Source organism: Meleagris gallopavo, chromosome 8 (genome assembly GCF_905368555.1).
Source record: "Meleagris gallopavo chromosome 8, MGAL_WU_HG_1.1, whole genome shotgun sequence".
NCBI classification, from domain to species: Eukaryota; Metazoa; Chordata; class Aves; order Galliformes; family Phasianidae; genus Meleagris; species Meleagris gallopavo.
The window spans coordinates 23,982,955-23,997,385 of NC_139411.1; the positions used below are offsets into that span (position 1 = coordinate 23,982,955).

The following is a 14,431-nucleotide window of genomic DNA, read 5'->3' on the forward strand; positions in this document are numbered from 1 at the left end:
TTTTTGTTCTTGTGGGTTGGGTCTAACTTTTCCACATTGACAAAACCTAGGCAAGATGTTACTTGTCTGAGGTAGTCTACAAATGAAAAGGAATTCAGTTGTATTCCTGTTCTAGTGGGTTGTGATATCCAAAAAGAAACAGTGTTCTCTTGAAAGGTGCTTATCTATAACATTTAAATCAAAGAAGAGATCTTTGTGGATCAAGTTCTTTATGCTGTTCCAGTTCTTACTCTTAATTATTATTTCTACCACTTCATCTATTGAGCTAAGCGTCTCTCCAAACCTGCATGAACAGAAATAACCTTTTTACTTCACAGCCTTGCAAAGTTTTGCTATTATTTTAGTAGACTCATTATAGATGCGTGAGTGCAGACACTCATATATAGATGGGGATCATTAAGTTTATCTCTGCTGATCAATATATATTTATGTAGACACACCTATGTATGCGTATATAAATATGTATGGGTGTCTAGGTACGTACATTTAATGATCCACATATACCTGTGTATGCATGATTGAGTATTAACATTTTCATTGGGAGGATTTAATATAAACCTGTTCAATGTAGCTGTTTTTCTTTACTGGGCCTATGTGTACATTAGAAAAAAAATTCCAATTGTAAATGAATAGTTTATGAGCCCTGGCTCTTTCCAATACCTTCTCATTTACATGGCCATACAGCTTTACCAGAGGGTGAAGTGGGAGCACTTTTTATTGAGAGATCCATGTAATTACTTGCAACCCATCACAGGGTGGCAGGAGAGCAGGGCAGAATGATTAAGTTGTAAAACACTGGAAAAGGTGTGATGGAGGCTGGGACACTTCTGAGATGAGAAAGAGTATTGAGAGCACAGGCAGTATTGATTGAATCCAGAAGTCCCTCTTGCTCAGTTGTCTGTTCCAACAACAGCAAGCAGAGGATACTGAAACATTTTAGAAATAAAAATAAATTCCCTTGTAATCTTTGCCAGTAAACAGAGATTTGCAAATAAGAGCCTTTCTTTGCCAGACATAGTATCCTAGGTATTTCAAAGACAGTCATGATTTCTTTTTCTAATTTTTTTGAGTACTTTTTTCCCTAAATCCTTTAAAAAGTTTAGTAGTCACATCACAGCTAAGAATTCCACGAGTTAACTCTTACTCTGAAGAGCAGACTGAGTCATGGAAGACATCAATGAAGTATGTGCAGGTACTAAGGCAATGTGGTCAGATCCTGATTAGTCCTTGGCAGAAGTCCAGCAGATTGAATATGATGGGGGCAACAGCTACAAGGACCAAGCTCCCACTGAGTTCAAAATTACATAGGAGTCAAGAGTCATTTTTCTGTCACTTTCTGATAAGGTGATTACCATCTTTCCTGTTTAAGCAAGGCAACATTCATTGCCTTCTGCTCAAGTCTTGCTGTCACATTTAAAAGCTGGTATGGAAAAGAAAATTACAAGCTGACACAATGTCCTTGAATGATTCTGCCCCTATGCTTAGGGGTAGGGAGTTGTGGATCTGCCACCTCTGTGTGGTTTTGCTAAGAAAAGTGAGGTGAAAACAGACATGTAGTAGAGAATAATGCCTTTGCTGGGATACAGTCAGAGGAGACAACTTTCTCCTTTCTGGGTAAGCTGTCAAGCCACAGAGTTGATTCTCTTCAGAGCTGCTAACCCTTGTTTGCAGTCTCAGCAGATGAGAGAAGAGGCAAGTGGATGGCAAAAACACTGAGAGACTGCTCTTCGTAGAGGTAATTGAGGTTTTTTACTAACATTCTCAAAGAAAAACACAGGGTGTAGTTCAGTTCCTGTGGCCCTGCAGAGGACAGAGACTCTCCTGCTGTCAGTCAGGTCTGTTAGCTGCACTCTGCTTGAAAAAATGGGAAAGAAGCGATCTGAGAAAATCCAGATTTTTTTTGTGTAAACTTTATTGTTGCTACTGGGCTGAACAGAGGATTTGATTAAAAGGGAATCTGGAGGGAAGATTTCATGAGTTCTGTAAAAAATCTGACATGCTGTATCCAGCAGGAAGGGATTCCAGAGGGATCTTGTGTAGGGGCTGTTGTGATGAAGGATGCCCAGCTCTATCCTTCAAAATCTTCTCTGATTTTGCAAAACAGGGCTTGAAACCAGAATATCCAACCTGAGCATACTCTAAGGTCTACAAAAAATAGGTGTTTTTTCTTTAAGAGAAATCATGGGGAAGATTTCAATACTTAATTTATCTGTGTTGGCTAGGTACTCAATAGAGGACTGTGATTTTTAAATTATTGTTTGCGTTGTGGACTTACATTTTGTAAGTTTACTTTTTGTGTCTTTTAATGAATTGCACTAACCATTTGTGGTGCAACTGGCTTTATTTTTGGCTGTGAATTTTATTGCAGGACTTTGATGTGGCCCTGTGAGTTCATTGTATTTTCCTCACTTACGGGATTGCTCAGACTACAGTGTGAAAACTTATATGTGGGTTCTTTCGAACAGGATCTATGAAATTAGAATGGCTCTGATGATATCTCTGCACACAGAAAAGTAGAATTTGATATTCAAAGAAAAATTGCAGGTATGGTTATTAAGTTAGGAAAGCAAAATGATTGAGAGGATAGAAGCATTTGCTATAGTGAGCTGCACTCCTGGATCAGTTAATCTAATTTCAAAAACCATCTGGAAGTGATGAATAGTTGGAACTTAGAGAGAAGATGATCAATCTGCTAATGCTATCAAGTGATTTTACAATGGACAAGAAAACGTGTATTATAGGAATTCTCATTTTATCCTAGTTGATGATCAGTTTATACCCTGAAGAAAGACAGTTGATTACCCATATCATTATCTTCATTTGCAAGACTTAAAAACATTATTAATGATCACAGATTAATCAGTGTCGCTTCCTTCTCTCATCTTCCTGCCAAAGGAGTGCTACATTCATTAGCTGTTGAATTGCTGTATGAATTCACCTAAGCAGCTTGCAGAGACACAGTATTGATTATGCTGTTCATAGCTGCAGCGTGAGGTGAGGTTTTATGGTGGCACCTGAACAGACAAATCAGATGAGGAGAACAACTGTTTAGAGAAATCTTTCTCAGACAGAATCGTGTGATTTATAGGGCCTTAGGAGAAGGATGGCTGTGATCTGAGATCAGTTCCCAGCAATTGCACCGTGTACTCAGAAGATTCCTGACAGAAGCCATGACACTCAGAGAAGGCATTGGGCTCTAGGCACGTATTGTCCTGGCAATCCCTGCTATCAGTACAAGCTGGGGGATGAGAGGATAGAGCACAGGCCTGCCGAGAAGGACTTGGGGGTACTGGTGGATGGCAGCTGGACATGAGCTAGCATTGTTTCCTTGCAACCCAGAAAGCCAACTGTATGCTGGGATGCACTCAAAGCAGCATGGCCAGCAGGGTGAGAGAGGTGACCCTGCTCCTCTGCTCAGTGCTGTGAGACCTTGCCTGGAGTACTGTATCCAAATATGGAGTCCTCAGTACAGGAGAGCATGGACCTGTTAAAGCATGCCCAGAGGAAGGCCACAAAAACAATCCAAGGGATGGAACACACTTGTATTTTCAAAAAATGATGGATGGATTATAGCTCTTGTGCTATCCTCCTGCTAGCAGCTGGAGTGAGCTGTACTAACCACCCGCACTGACCCTGGGATGCACTGTCAGGGATGTGTTACCATGCACACACTTTTTCCTCAGATTCTTTCACCCTTCAGTTAGGGCAAGCCATAAAATATTCCAAAATATCCCAGCAGCCTCAGGCAGATTGAGAAACTATGGCCTCAACACCTTTCTGCTCAGCCTGACCCTGATCCCACATGGGGCGGAGAGTGGTGTGGCTCACAGCTTCTCTGGCAGCTGGGGCAGGCTCAGCACTGCCTTGGCTGCAGGATTCACTCTAACAGATTATTCACTGTTTGTCTGCAGTGAGTGATTGAAAGCAGCTTTCCAGAGCAGCAGTGCTATACTTTGAGATTTCAAATCACTCAGGCAGTGCTACAAGCCTCTGTTACCAAGGAGAGCCTGTCCTCTTATGTTCATCGTACATGGTTTCCCTGTTTAATGATCCCTTTGATTCAAACCTGTGAAACTTCTCCCTCTGTAGCTGATCAACCACCTTACACTGTCGCTTTGCTATGTACAGCTCTCATCTTACTTTCAAACTAAAAGAGGGTAGATCTAGATTGGATGTAAGGAAAATATTTTTTTACCATAAGGGCAGTGAGATGCTGGCACAGGTTGCTCAGAGAGGTGATGAATAACCCATCCCAGAGATAGCCAAGGTCAGGCTGGACCACTGGTCAGGATTTGAGCACCTGATGGAGCTGTAGGTGTCCCTGTTCAGTGCAGGGGAGTTGGACTGGATGTCTTTTAAATGTACCCTCCAACTCAAATGATTCTCTGATCTCCTCTTCTGAGTCATTCTGTGTCAGGTTCTCTGATAGTCTATGCCAGGAAAAGCTTGTAAACGTGTCCCACCACAAAAAGTACCTGTTATATTTATTTGGGTTTTTTGTGTTCTGAGCAATGTTTTCCACACGTGTTGAACATCTCTGGTTGGAAATCTGCTGTTTCAGAGGGTGGCTGATTGAAATGACTGAGCGTGTTCTGTTATCCAGCCTCTGCTTGGACCACAGACCTGTTAGGAAATGCTCAGATCACTGATACCTGCCAGTATCTTTTCTAGAAGAGGAGGCAGCATCTTCAAGTTTCAAAGCTGTCAGAAACTGGTTGCCTTTCATGACTACTTCGAAGAAGAGAGATAACACCATTAAAAAAAAAAAAAGAAAAAGAAAAAAAAAACAGCATTAAAAATTAACGTGCTTTCCTATCCCCCTTTCTAAGTGTCTTACACTCCCTTTCATGTTACTGGGATTTCTTTTGAAGCAATTGTCATGTGAAGTGTATTGGGCACACTGGCAGTAATTTTTTTAGAGACTGGATTTCAAAAGGTTTGGTTTGTCATACTGTGAGCTCTTATTTTGATAGCACTTTGTATTAGAAAATAAAAATTAAAAAAGTTCCCTTCATCTCCTATTGCCTTGCATGGTATTTGTGCAGTTAATGGAGAAATAGAGCCCAAGCAGTAGGCTTGCTTCGTAATTATATGTTCTGCAGATTACTTGCTAATAATACTTGGCATTACTTGCTAACTATGTTGTACCATATCATTTGCAGTAGTTTTCCTCTTGTGCTTTAAAGGAAGTGCCCATCAGGGTGATGAATAATCCCAGAACTGTTTTCAAAAGCTGAGAGAAAAGGGTCTACCATGCAGGATTTTTATGGGGAGGATTTTGTTTTTCTCTGTATTTGTAGAAACTCTACCCTTGTATCATCCCCTCTCTCCTGACCTGGAATCTGGCAGTATTTCAGCTTTCCCTGAGCAGTTTGGTATGGATTGCTAGTCAGTGAATCTGGCCAACATTTAGAATTTCTCCTCTGCAGAAAATTGCAGTGTCATGGCAATCACTTTCACTTGGACATGGAAATAAACCATTTCCTTTAAATTTTGTCTGTGTGAGCAATTCTGTGGAAGTTTTGTTTGACTTTTTCCTTTGGGAAATAGAATACAGACCAAGATTTTCTTGAGCAAATTTATTTCCAAATTTGTCATCATGGGAGCATCTGTCTGCATTTAGTATATTCTTAGAAGTTTCAGAGCCCAGAGTTTTCCCACTCTGATGAGGAGTGGTAGAATAGGGCCTTTATATCTGAAATGTTCTATAGGAGTTACACTGATTTGCACCAGCTGCAAATCCAGATCCAAAGAGTCAGTATATTTATTTGGAAGAAAGCTAATCTTCATTTTCTAGAAAGCTTGCCATTTTTCTTATTGTTTTTCCCATTCCCAGGCAGAAGTATAGCAATCCTGAATCAACAACCAGTTGCCCTCGGGCTGCTGTTCCTACTTAACAGGTCAGCCAAAAGCAACTGAATTAAAAGCTCCTAAGTGGCTCTTAAAGACTGTATTTATTGTTTATGAAAAAAACTAGAAAGTATTTTTTGCTGGCAATTGCATGTCTTTCCAGTGCCACATTTCATCTTTTATATTTCCTTCATTTCCAGTCTCTTGGTCCCTGCATCATCTTGCCAGTCATGAGACAGTATATCTCTGGCTTCTCTTCCACTCTCCCTAATTGCTGATCTGTGTCTCTCTCAATTAGATTCTACTTCCTTGTCTCAGTCCCTTTCCATCCAATTTCCATGTAACTAGTGACCTCCTTTAATGCTAATTCCATCCAAACCTTAATAAAATACAATCAGGAGGTTACACAGCCCATTTGGTTTTCTCTAAAGTCATGATTTATGTTTAATTCATGGGGAAATGGCTCATCTCTTACTCCCCATTCATAAAACCTAACCCTGCCAGCATAATTTGCAATTGTTCTGTGGCTGCTTGTGTGTTTTGAGCCCTAACAGCAGTCTGCACACAAGAGCTAGTCTTGCTTTCCTACTACTTTCTTAGAAAGATGTTCAGATCCAGATTTCATAATGTGCTTTTGTCTGTGTGCAAAATTGTCAGCATTTTCTTTTATTGTCTTAAAAACTATGAATGTCAACTAGTGACTGAGATGTATTTATCTACTGAGTCCTTCTGTATGCGCATACACTGAGCCAGTAGGCTCACTCTTGTCCCAGGTAGTATAGTATGAGTGTAGCCTGGCTAATGGGGACAGAAATGAAAGCCAAATCTAGGCAGTACAGAAGTGAGAGGACTTTATACAGAGACACAGTCACCACTCAGCTATATATAGAGCTAATATATTTGGCTGGATTTGGTATTTTTCTGCTAGTCAACCCCTCATGGTTGGTCAGTGTTCTCTACGCCAAGGCTGACCCTCTTCCTCTGCTTGTGAAACCGTGTTGTTGATGCTTGCTGGGAAGTGAGGGTGGTCTTCTGTGCCTGGCTAGCTCTTAAAAATCCAGCAACAGCAGTGCGTGCTTGCGCTTGCTGGGCTCAGTCGTGGTGGATTCACCACTCAGTGCTTCTGCAGTTCTGATTGCTCAGACATGGGTCACGCCCTGGTTTGAGAGAGCTTCATCCTCGAGGGAACTCGAAAAATCCCATTTCTTTTCCAGGAGGTGGTTCTTCAAGTTTGGGCTTAATAGCATTTCTTGGATTCTCCCATTCCAGTATTGCTCCTGTAATTACCCATGAGAGGCACAGATGTGACTAAAAAGGTGTTTTAACTGGAACCAGAGGACAGCCATGCTTTGTTCTCTCCCTTTCGCCATCCGCAATGAAAGCACAATTTCTGATCAGCTGAAACATTTACCATTCTGGGAGATTTTACTGTTTTCTTTTGCTTGCTAGGGTGCTTCCTTTGCAAGCATTTTTTCTTCTACAGTATTAGTTATTAAAAAAGAAGCAACAAGCTTGGTTTCAGGTTTCCCTAAATTATTTGTGTTGACACTGCAATCAGCTTTTCCTTCACTATTATTAATTAAAGTGTATATTTGGTTTGCTCTCTATCTAGTCTTCTGTTGATTCTTCTTTATCTTTATGTGGTTTATCTACAAATGTGCTATCTACTGAGAGTGTTTTTTGCTTTCATTTTATTTTTAGATATTCAAAATGCTTAAAACATAAGCAACTTATTCTGTGGGGGCTAATCTTGTTAAAACTTGACTTCAGAGGCTGCCAGGCTACTTTGTGAGAAGCAAAATGAGGTACCTTTTGATCCCTCTCACATTGCTGATAGCCAGTGAAAGAAAAATGCTCCAGAAAGTAGTATACATTTGATGTTTTGTGTAGTGAGGGTGACCTTAGCAATTGCTTCCTTGCTTTCTATCTTGAGTCATAGATGGGCACAGCTGAGAACAGAAGGCATTACCAGGGAATCTTGACGGTTATTTCTCATTACATGTAAAGAAGCTAGAGCTGACTATTGAAAAATCCTACCGCTATATCTAGACCAGCCAAACACAGACAACTTTAATGCATGCCTCATGTAATGCCTTGCCAATTTACTATGAAACTGGTAGAAGACAACTTGTTTTAGCCATGAAAAGGCATTTCTGTTTCTGTGCTTGGACAGCTCATCTGATGCTGCCAGAAGGAATAGATCCAGGTGGATACAGATGACAATTTTCCTGAGATCAATGCAGAAACTATTAAGTGAGAAGATTTATTTCTCATATCTAGGCAGGGACAGGGATTGAGTCTGTGGTCTTGAGGTAGATGAGTTGTTATTTTGTGACCCTTAGATCATCCAAGGTTTACCACTGACCTGTCAGGAATGAGCAATATTCAATAACATAAAAAGCATGACTATCAACAATGCGGGGGATAATAAGGCAAAAGCATTACATTTCATCAATAAAATACTGTATAAATATAAAACCCTTTTGAATAGTTTCTGTTCAAGGTTATCCAGTCACTATATTCCCCATTTGTAAGTTATTGTGTGTTTAAAAAATTAATGAAAGATATAATTATAACAGCATTACCAATGACCTTTTCCAAAATGACTCCATCATGAATCTGTAAGCATTTCAGAATTGTTTTTCAGGTTCTTAGTAATTTTGCTGCAAATTAATGACATCAAGCTCTGGCAATAAAAGCCTTGTCTTGTTTCTCAAAAGAAGAGATTGGGAAGAATTTTCTGGTCTCCTAGCAATGGCTTCACTGTGAGTGGTGCATAGATCCAGTTGAGAAGATGCCTGTCCTTAGAGGAGGACAGGCTGAGATTTTATGTAGAGTTTTAACTGCTTACTCTAAGGGGCAGAACAAAATCTACCCTGACTAATGTCAGTAAACTGCCATTCTATGGCTTAGTTTGGAGAAACTTTTTTAAATTGAGCTTACTGAGAAAACTGACTGTCTAAATGCCATCTGGATTCCTGTATTTGTTGCCTCTCAAGGGCTTCCAGGTCAGACTACAAATATTGGAAAAAATCAAACCATTATCTTTGCAGTGTAAGACCTTGAAAACCCAGCTCCTTTCTTTTGTCTTCTGCTCTTGCAATGAGCTTTCAGGAGCTCTCAGTCAGACTATGGTAGGCAAGGTTATTGAGGCAAAATTCATAGTACATTATGTCTGCTCTTCCTCTCTGTCATCTTGGTAGTTTGGTTATATTTAGGAATTAAAAAAAAAAAGCCCCTAATTTAGTAAACAAAGTAAATGAGAAACTAAGATACATAAGGAATTGGATAAGATAAATGAAATTGTATCTTTGGAGCAATGTGATTTACCACCTAGGGGGGCAGGGTGGGGAATAAATTCCCACCAGCCCTTTTTCAGTTTTTCTCCTTGAGTGATTGAGACTTGTTTTATTTCTAAAAGTGAGAGGTTCAAAAATGAGAAAAAAATACGCCATACTGCTGAGGTAATGAGCGTGTAAGATTTTTCTGTCCTCAATCAATGAGAAGTGTATGCTGTCTCCTGTCCTGCCTTTTACAGCTCTTCCAAAATCAGCTGGCTGGATAAAGAAATCCAAATATACCTACCAAAACACTTAATGCTAAGCACTTTTGACATGTTAACACCAGCAGTTTAAGGTGTTTGAACTCTCTGCTGTTTACCCAGCCTTCTTGGATGGGCGTGGTGACCCCAAAACAGAGATTGCGGAGGGGAACAGGTAGATGCACCTTGAATCATTTTGGTAAAATATCCAATGATATAGTTCACAAAACTGACAAAAGTAGACTTCAGCTGTAACATGCAGTCAGAATTTGTTCCCTTTGATGGTTTGTTTATCTTAGTTCTAATGCCAAAAAAAGATGAAAGTTTTCATCACTTCCCAGAAAAAGCTGTTTGGGAGTTCAGTGGAGCTCTACAGATAATACAGATTTCCTTTCCATTTGTTAAATTTGCTTACCTTCATGGAAGTTTCAAATTTTCATACTTACAATCTTGAAACACAATGTAACCTTTGTCATTGGCTCATCTCTCCAACTGAAAAGTATCGTAGGCATCTAGGTTGTTTGACCAGTGAGCCGTGTTCACAGAGTACAGCTGCTTGCTAGGTGCTCTGCATATATGCAGTTCTTCACTCTAAAGGCTGCACTGCAGTGATGAATCAGGCTTAAGAAGCTTTTTATTAGCAGGAGAGGAAAAAGTTGCCACTTCAGGAATCAAGTGACCCAGAACCATCTCTGCAGCATAGAGAAAAACATCCCTCTCTGTTCACACTCCTCTAATTACATTTAGAGAAGTATTGTTTCCATCTAAATTATAGCAATTATATACAAAGATCTTCTTTGAAATCATTTAATTAAAGAGTAGCTAATGCTCTGTGCTTTTGGAATGCTAATATATAGCCTTCCACTTAGGAATCGTTGTTTTTTTTCCATTAATTATTGTTATCACGGAGGAATTTCAGTGACAGAGGGTTGTTAGCTTGCTCTAACAGATTTAAAAAGCAAGGGTTCCGGTGATTTTAGTAGCTTGATTTTTGTAGCACAAAGAAGCATTTTACTTTCTTTCTTGAACAGTTAGTTAAGGTTCACTCTTAGGAACAACATTTTCCTTCAGATGCTGACAAAGCATTGGGTTTCTCTAACTGTTATCCTTTGGGTTCAGGCAAGTGTTTGTATGTTCTCCCTTCCCCTTGCTCTGTCTTCTGTGTTACACACACACATCAAATACTGAACTGATATGAATCTGCTAGGCTAAATGATTTGAGTTTGCTGAGTTGTTGCTTTGCAGGAATGACATTTCAGTCATGCATCAAACAAGATTCATAGGGGAGGTGCCCATTTGTGCAGTAATACCATGACCAGATGAGCACCCTGTAAGAGCATGGAGTGAAAGCAGTTGTGGCACAAGAGCTGGTGGGATTTAGCCAGTGACAAGACAAAGTCATGATCTGGCTTGAAGTTAGTAGTCTGGGTAGTGAGGTGAGAGCAAAGCCAGCAACACAAAGTGATTACAGTGAAAATTCTGGGAAACTGGAGTAACACTGAGGTCACAGCAGGATCTGGATTGCAGATCTAGAAACCCAAGATAAATTTTTTCTTTTGCTTCACTTTCGCAGGGAATGTTGTAAGTCATCTGTATCTCTCAATTTTTCTTTTCTAGTCTGGAATAATTAAAATAATAAAAACTTTAATTCTTGTAAGTGGCTTGGTTGAAAATGTAGATTAGTGGAAGATAAAAGAAATAACATATAGGAATATATGTAATGAAAAAAATGCTTTTTCTCTGCCTTCTGAATTTTGCTGTAAGAGTGATATGATGCCGTTGCTGAATGACTGTCAGAAAAGATTTCAGTTCAGTATACATGGAATCTTTTAATCTGGAACTCATATTTTGGGTAAGTAATGACAATGAATTTTTAGGTTCTTTTATGTATTCATTGAACATGACCAAACATTTTGTTCTAATGACAAATCAACATAATCATTGTGGGTTTTTTTTGTTCTTTTTTTAATGTGCTCAGCTGATAACCTTATAGTGGTGACACTTTATAATCCCACTCTACTAGTTGTAGGGGTGCTTTTTAAAAAAAAAAATGTAGCTTTTACAAGTTAGAAGGGAGACTGCCATCTTTACAGGTTTCTTGCTTACAGTCCATATCCCAAATGTTATATCAGGTGTATCTTTTACAATTCTGAAGTAGTAAGTTTGTGCAACCAGGCAGCTGAGCAGTGAAGAGACTGATTACGTGAAGAAAAGGATTGATTTTGAGGCAGACAAAATAGATATATTCATCAGAGTAGTTCCCTCCCTTTTTATTAGATGCGTAACTTTCTAGTGTGGCTCTTTACTGTTCTGAGCAATACCTAGATGTTTGCATTAGACTCAGAGCTTGTTGTGCTTAGTGGAAGAATATCCCTGCCTGATTCTGGTTCTTTCTTTTTCCCTCTCTCTTGCTTAGAATTTTTGGGCACTTCAGTCTCCGTTCTGAATGGCAGCTGGTCAAGGTGGACTACAAGCCTATCTTCAGCCGGAAGTGTAACAAAGATGACTACCAAACCTGGCATTTGCACAATCAGGTACTCTGACTTTGTAGGGAGGAGATGAGGAGGGGTCCTTTTCTGATATCCTGTGTTTCCACTTAGGAATATATACGGTCTTTTCAACAGAGCATGTTTTTTACATACATCAAGTCACAATTCTAGCCTGTTGATGCTTTATTTCCCCTGAAATATACACATAAATAAACATGGGGTCAGTCTTCTCCAGGCAAGTTTGGGAAGTTGTTAACTTCTCTTTGTATGAAAATATTCCATTTTACCAGATGGATCTTTCTGCCCTTGGTGCCCTTGGTGGCAGTGTAAAACCTCACCTTGTGATTGAATTGTAGAAGACATTGAACTCTTTGTAGGTCTATCAGTGACTCAGAAAAATAATTTTCTTTCACTTTGCCTCTATTTTCCATACTCAAACATGAAAATAAAAACATTTATTCATCTTTCAGGACCTGCAGGTGTCTGTAAAACTCTGGGGAGTCCTTGAATAAAAGCCACTAGAGAAAACCAAATTATTTTATTTTATTCAGTGATACATACTTTTCATACATTCTGTCTTATTTTTGTACTGGATATATTTGGATCCTGAAGCCGCTAGAACTGAAGGAGCTAGAAGGAGCTCAATACCCTCTGAAGATTCATTATAGGTTATGGGCCACCAGTATGATGTCTCACTCCCTGCAGGGGAACTAAAGTGGAGCCAGAACTATTGGCACTGTGATTTTCCTGTATGAAATCCATGAATTAGAAATGAACATTAATAAGGCAAGGATGTATCAGATAACTAAAGTTATAGAAGAGAAGACATGAAAGAAATTTAAATGAAAGAAAAGAAAGGACATGTGTGGCCAGGCAGTCATCTTGGGAATCACTATTAGTGGGAAAGAGAAATATTTCAATTAGATGCTGTCTTTTTATTCGTACTTTTATGTAGATAAATTATTTCTGCCTCAGAGAAAATTCTGCTTGTAACAACTCACTAAAATGTCAAACGTTTCTTTTAGATAAGCTATTCACAGTAATGCTCTTGAAAAACTTTGTGTGCACAAAACCAAACATAATATGCCATCAAAATTACTTGAAGCCTGTAGTGAAGCCAGGTCTACCAGAGAAAGAAGAGGGAAGCCAGGACTCCTGAGACTGACAACTTGATTTTGGGTTTCAGACTCAAGCAGTTCTTCCAATTATCAGTGATATCTGACATGTAGAAGAGATCTAGAGGTTTATTCCCATTTCTTCTCAGGAGAATTCATAGGATTAAAGCTGCAGTGGGTGCCTTCTGAAAAATGACATGACCAGTGATGGCTTGCATACTCAGGCATTATGGGTGCACTGTGGCTAGCATCCTGATTCAAGTGCTGAACACAGTGCTTGTGGGTACTCCCAAGGTGCTTTTTGAGTTTGCAGAGTCAAGAGTCACAAAAGGCAGCTAGACTCTAAGCTCTCAACTCTCCTTGTGGTAAATGCATGCTTTTGTTGTCTTTTGTTTCCTTGTTAAAATGTGTGGTTTAGAGCCCAGGTGCTACTACAACTCTGTTTTTCTTTCTCCTCCTTATCTTTGCCAAAGGGGGAACCTTGTGTCATGGGAGAGAGGAAGATCTATAAAAAACGCAAGCCTGGATCTCAGTGTTCCCTGGGTCGAGACTATTCCCAAACTGTGGTGTCTGAACCATGTATCTGTGGTCAAGGGGACTTTGAATGGTGAGTGTGTAATTTTGGTAGATTTTTCAGAGCTTCTTCTTGTAGCACTGGCAGTGTTTGTACTACCGCCTGGACAAAGAACCTAATGGCAAAACTGGGTCTCATGCAGCTTTGCGAATTTGACTGTTTCACATAGCATAAATGTGATTCTTATATCTGCCATGTGAGAGATGCATCCTTATTGTTTGCAGGGGATTTTTGTTAATCTCTGTGAGAAATCCAAGCCTGGAATTCAAAAGTAGAAAAATGCGAGTACTGATTGACATTCTAACATCCATCGTTTTTAAAAGAGTGACAGCCAGGGCTATTCTCTTTGGTCCAAAGCATGTCCTTTATAGTAGGAAAAGGGAATTTTCTCTATACGCACTTCAAAGGTCATTGAATACCTTGGGAGCAAGCTAGCAAAACTTAAACATTTTAGATTATTATTCTTTTGAATTCTGGGGAACCATTTGTTGCTTTTTTAGCAGTGTTTTATTGATAAATCAGTGATGTGACCGCACAGCCCACTCTTATCAATGTGGCCTCTTGTTTGTGTAGGTACTGGTATTTCTAATTTAATGGGGCTTTTATTTCTGAACTGCTGTAAGGTCATTTTGAAAGCAGCTTAAAAATATAAACAGAGAAAGAATGAACTGCTCTTTGATACTGCTTGTATGCTTGTACGCTCAGGGACAGAAGTAAGAGAAATATGTAACAGTCCAGGATTTCTGTACAAGGATATCCTGTGGGGAACCCATGATAGGCAATACTTGAAGGATTTAAGGCTGTCAGTACCTGTGATGTCTGAGCCTACATGATCAGAACATCATTTAAATGAGTTTGAAAA

General features: G+C 39.5%; 1 protein-coding gene across 1 annotated transcript in view; it reads left to right on the forward strand.

The window, feature by feature from the left end:
* Window positions 1-14,431, forward strand: part of SORCS3 (sortilin related VPS10 domain containing receptor 3) — a 272,688-nt gene that overhangs the window by 223,464 nt on the left and 34,793 nt on the right. The window contains exons 15-16 of the mRNA XM_085229454.1: window positions 11,808-11,925; window positions 13,469-13,602. Coding sequence (XP_085085580.1) covers window positions 11,808-11,925; window positions 13,469-13,602 — 252 coding nt within the window. The remainder of the gene's footprint in view (window positions 1-11,807; window positions 11,926-13,468; window positions 13,603-14,431) is intronic.